The sequence below is a fragment of the Trachypithecus francoisi genome, unplaced genomic scaffold (genome assembly GCF_009764315.1).
Source record: "Trachypithecus francoisi isolate TF-2019V2 unplaced genomic scaffold, Tfra_2.0 Lachesis_group4, whole genome shotgun sequence".
Classification (NCBI taxonomy): Eukaryota; Metazoa; Chordata; class Mammalia; order Primates; family Cercopithecidae; genus Trachypithecus; species Trachypithecus francoisi.
This window is the reverse complement of record NW_022681469.1, coordinates 138426146-138430885: the sequence shown is the minus strand read 5'-3', so window position 1 is coordinate 138430885 and position 4740 is coordinate 138426146. Positions and strand designations below refer to the sequence as shown.

The 4740-nt window shown below is 57.3% G+C and overlaps 1 protein-coding gene across 1 annotated transcript; it reads left to right on the top strand.

Moving 5' to 3' along the window:
• Window positions 1–443: 443 nt before the first annotated feature.
• On the top strand, window positions 444–2943 carry MYL7 (myosin light chain 7). Its single transcript, XM_033194013.1, has 7 exons — window positions 444–517; window positions 744–857; window positions 1032–1107; window positions 1403–1507; window positions 1946–2024; window positions 2240–2288; window positions 2784–2943. Exons 1-7 carry the CDS (start codon window positions 515–517, stop codon window positions 2883–2885), a joined length of 528 nt encoding a protein of 175 aa, XP_033049904.1. The 5' UTR covers window positions 444–514; the 3' UTR covers window positions 2886–2943.
• Window positions 2944–4740: the final 1797 nt, after the last annotated feature.

Sequence of the window (4740 nt, the reverse complement as noted above, 5' to 3'; positions counted from 1 at the left end):
GCTAGCTCAGGGATGCCTTCTGCCCCTCGTTCAGAGGGGCAAAAGGTCAGAGCCTAGGGTCACCAAAACCTCTGGGCAGCCCAGGGGGGTCTCAGGCCACAGACCATTCTCAGAACTACCCACTGCCCCTGACCCTCCCCAGCTGTCCTCTTGCACTGGTCAGGGTTCTGGCTGGACTGGCAAGGAGGGGTGGTCAGATATGGGAGTAACTGGATCCCTTCATCAGGACCTAGGGTGGTGAGAGCTTTGAGCCTGCTCTGCTCTGGGCAGACATTGCGCCTGGCCCTGCCAGGATGGATAGACAGCAGGATGCTACACGTTGAGGACACGAAGGTCATCAGGAATGTGGCTGGAATCTGTGAGGGCCTTCGTCCTCCCCCAGCCCAGGCTGGGGCTGCCAAGTTTGGTCCTGTCCTCTGTTCCTTTCCTTATTTGGACCTTCAGGTGATAAGCCTGAGACATAAAGAAGGCTGGGCCCTGCCACCATGACAGCAGCCACACCTCTGCTGAGAGAATGGTGAGTGCCTGCTGGGGAAGAAAGGCTGGCGGTCTCCCAGGTGCTGGCCTTTAGGCTGGGGGAACAGTTTTCTGTGCTTGCGTTAGGTCGAGGGTGGTCCCCAGGGAGAGGAAGAGGATCCTGGCCCTGGCTCTCCTGGGAATGTTCTGGGATGGTGCATGGTGGGTGGGGTGGGGAGACTTTGAGAAGGTGGGGAGAGGACCCCTCCCTACTCATGGTGTTGCAGGCCAGCAGGAAGGCGGGGACCCGGGGCAAGGTGGCGGCCACCAAGCAGGCCCAACGTGGTTCTTCCAACGTCTTTTCCATGTTTGAACAAGCCCAGATCCAGGAGTTCAAGGAAGTGAGTGCCCACTCCCAACAGCCTCAGACCCCATCCTGGCCCGCCCAACCCCACCCCACATACACACCCCCCTTCTATTCTGACCTTGCCCCTCACACCACCCAGGCCTCTCCCCTTCCTCCCACCTTCCCTAGAGCTGGGGGCTGCTCCCAGCTGAAGGCCCCCATCCCACAGGCCTTCAGCTGTATTGACCAGAATCGTGATGGCATCATCTGCAAGGCAGACCTGAGGGAGACCTACTCCCAGCTGGGTGCGTGCACCCACCTCCCATCCAGCCCCATCCTGCACACTGGGGCCCCTGCCCTGAGCTGCTTGGTGGGTGGGAGTGGCTGGGGGGACAGCGCCTCGCTCCCCTGCTTCCCCTCCTCCCCATCTCCTCACATTGCCCTTCGCCCCTTGTCACGCCTTCCTTCCACTTCACCTCCCCGACCCACAGCTGCCTCTGCCCCTCCAGCCCCTGCAGCCAGGATGGAGGGAGGGTGGCCTAGGCCCTTCTGGGGGACACCCAGGGTCCCGGTGTGTACCTCATGCCCCACCCCCATCAGGGAAGGTGAGTGTCCCAGAGGAGGAGCTGGACGCCATGCTGCAGGAGGGCAAGGGTCCCATCAACTTCACGGTCTTCCTCACGCTCTTTGGGGAGAAGCTCAATGGTGAGCCTGGGACAGAGCTGGGCACCCTTGGCCCAGCAGGGAGCCTGCACCCTGCCTGAACCCCACCTGAACTCTGCCTGAACCCCACCTGAACCCTAACTGCACCCCATCTGGACCCACCTGGACTCTTCCTGGCCATGGCCCATTCTAAGCACCTCCTGTGCCCCAGAATCCCATGTGCACTGTCACCCCAGTGCTGACTTGGGGCCAGGAAACGTGCCTTCAGCCCCCACCCCCAAATTCCAATCTCCCAGCCAGGCTGCCTGCCTCAGGAGGATGACCATTCCCAGCCCCACTGATCCTCGAGAAACACTTTATATTAGGGAATATCCCACCTCTTCTGGGATGCGGGGGGCTCCTCATGCAGCCCAGTTCCTGCTAGGGGGGACCTGGGATGCTGGAAACATGGATGCTCACATGGCTGCCTCGGCCTCCCAGGGACAGACCCCGAGGAAGCCATCCTGGGTGCCTTCCGCATGTTTGACCCCAGCGGCAAAGGGGTGGTGAACAAGGAAGAGTAAGTGTGGGCCCAGCCAGATGAGGGGGCCCAGTGGTGGAAGCAGAGAGGGGGGTGAGGCCCCTTGTGAGGGGGGCTGCCTGTACTTCGGGGCCTTACACTACTCTTTGGGGTGTGGCCAACCCTTCCCTACGCCATGAGAGCCTCCGTACCCACCTTCCCTGCGCAGCCACTCCCCTGCAGTCTCCTGCTCAGACCCTCCTCACTCCCCCCAGGTTCAAGCAGCTTCTCCTGACCCAGGCAGACAAGTTCTCTCCAGCTGAGGTGAGGCTGCCCAGCCCCTCCAATACCCATCCCCAGCACCTTCTCTGGGCCTCACCCATGACCCAGAGCCCAGTACCAGTGAGGCAGTTGCTGGAAGGGTGAGCTGGGGGCCTTTCTGGAGGAGGTGCCATCTCTGTTGAGACCTAGAGGGTAAAGATGTGGAGTCAGAAAAGAGCAGGTTGCGCCAGGCAGGGAGACTGTGCACAGACCCGGGGGAAAGCAGATAGGGAGAGGTTTCATATACTTGGGGTGGGCCTGTGCCTGTGGCTGGAGGGGCGCCCTTTGCCCCTTGGCCCCCATTTGCACCGACTCCTCACTCTGCCCAGAGTCAGCCAACAGAAAAACATTAACCCAGAGTCTGGGGTCTAGGGTTGAAAAGCTAAGACACAAAGCACAGATGCAGGGGGCAGGCAGAAGGGCCACAGGACTCAGGTGAGGTCTCTGCCCGGCTGGGCCACGAGCTAGGGGGCTGCCTCTCACCACCGCCCCCTGCAGGTGGAGCAGATGTTCGCCCTGACACCCATGGACCTGGCGGGGAACATCGACTACAAGTCACTATGCTACATCATCACCCATGGAGACGAGAAAGAGGAATGAGGGGCAGGGCCAGGCCCACGGGGGGGGCACCTCAATAAACTCTGTTGCCAAATTGGAATTGCTGTGGTGTCTTTTCTGTGACAGATGGGCTGGGGACCAGCCAAGGGGGACCCCAGGGTCCCAGTGCACACATCACCGTGATCATGGCCACCATCTACCTCCTGGGAGTTGGCCCCTTGCCAGCTCCCCTTGATTCACTCCCATGCTGCCAAGTGAAGTGTGAACTATGATCATGCCTAGTTCACAGATGAGGCCACTGAGGCCCAGACAGTGTGAGCATCTCGCCAAGGCCAGCCATCTAGAAGAGGAGAGGGTGGGATTTACACCACCTCCACCAAGCCCAGGAATGAGTCACAAAGTGGGCACTGCCCAGCTACTTGGGGCTGTGCAGAGAAGAGGCTGCTTGCTGGGCACTCAGCAAACTCTGCCCAATAGCCCAGCGGGTAGGCAGTGGCCCTGGTACCCCCACATGCAACCACACACCCTCCCCTGGCCCACTGCTCGCACCCCATCTCAATACACTGGCTTGGGTGCCTCCCTGCATGGGCCCTGCAGAGAGGTACCCATTTGAAACACAATCAGCTTCTCATTGCAATTACAGGCAAGGCACTAAGACACAAGGAACATGGACACCGAACGAGGGGCCAGGGAACATGCAAATTTTTAGATGAAATGCCCAGAACCTGGCATCATGCCTCCTGAGCCCCTCATGCGCTGTGAGGGGTAAGAGGGTCAGACAGCTGGAGGGTAGGGAGATAACTTCTCAGGAGACAATAGTTAGTGCTCCTGTCACCCTTCATCTGAGAACCCAGGAGCTAGAGGAGAGAGTGAGCCTCATCATGAGTAGCAGAGGAGCAGCAGGGGACATCCAAAGCACCAGAGAGAGAGAGACAGAGACAGAGACAGAGACAGAGAGACAGGCAGTGACAGCTCAAACCTCAGCCAGATCCAGAGCGTACAAAGTTTCCTGCCTACAGGACTGCCCAGCAAGAGCTCTCAGCCTGCCTCCTTCCCTCCCCACAAGCCCTGCTGCAATCCCTGTACCTGGGGATTGGTGGGGAGGAGGTGAGTGAGAAAGGAGGGGCACCCCTTCCTGAAGGCCCCAAGAAGAAAGGCATTTTCACCCAGACAGGTGTTCGGTTTTGATTTTATGGGGTCTGGCAGTTTAATTACTAAATGGAAACTTGAGACTTTCTGGAATTATGGTATTTTCTGTTGCTTAGACAGATTACAAAAGTCACAAACTGCCTGAGTTTCCACCCCAATAGCAGGCCACCAGCCCACTCCACTGAGCATGCTGGGACACTGGGTGAACAAAATCAGGTACCATTAGGATTCTACCACATGAGTCTGCTTGTTCAACAAGCTGGTTTCATAAAGTAAGGGATCATGCTATAATCCAAGCTCTACAGGTGTAAGTTGTGAAAGATTGAAACAAACCAAAAAGATCATAGGTGTCCGGTTATCTGATTTGATGGGGTGTCTGAACCTTTCGTTGTCTTTGAGCTGTTTCAAAACTCTGTAAATTATTATTATTTCTTTTTTTTTCTTTTTCCTTTTTTTTTTTTCTTTTTTGACAGAGTCTATCTCTGTCACCCAGGCTGCAGTGGCATGATCTCAGCTCACTGCAAACTTTGCCTTCCAGGTTCAAGTGATCCTCATGCCTCAGCCTCCTGAGTAGCTAGTATTACAGATGTGCACACCACGCCAGGCTAATTTTTGTATTTTTAATAGAGACACTGTTTCACCATGTTAGCCAGGCTGGTCTCGAAATCCTGACCTCCGTTGGTCCACCCGCCTCTGCCTCCTGAAGTGCTGGGATTACAGGCGTGAGCCACCGCGCCCTGCCACAACT

Excerpts from the sequence above, each read along its gene's own strand:
- MYL7 (XM_033194013.1), top strand. Across the intron at positions 1,108-1,402 it reads GGAGACCTACTCCCAGCTGG|GGAAGGTGAGTGTCCCAGAG; the intron begins GTGCGTGCACCC and ends CACCCCCATCAG. Across the intron at positions 2,289-2,783 it reads ACAAGTTCTCTCCAGCTGAG|GTGGAGCAGATGTTCGCCCT; the intron begins GTGAGGCTGCCC and ends CGCCCCCTGCAG.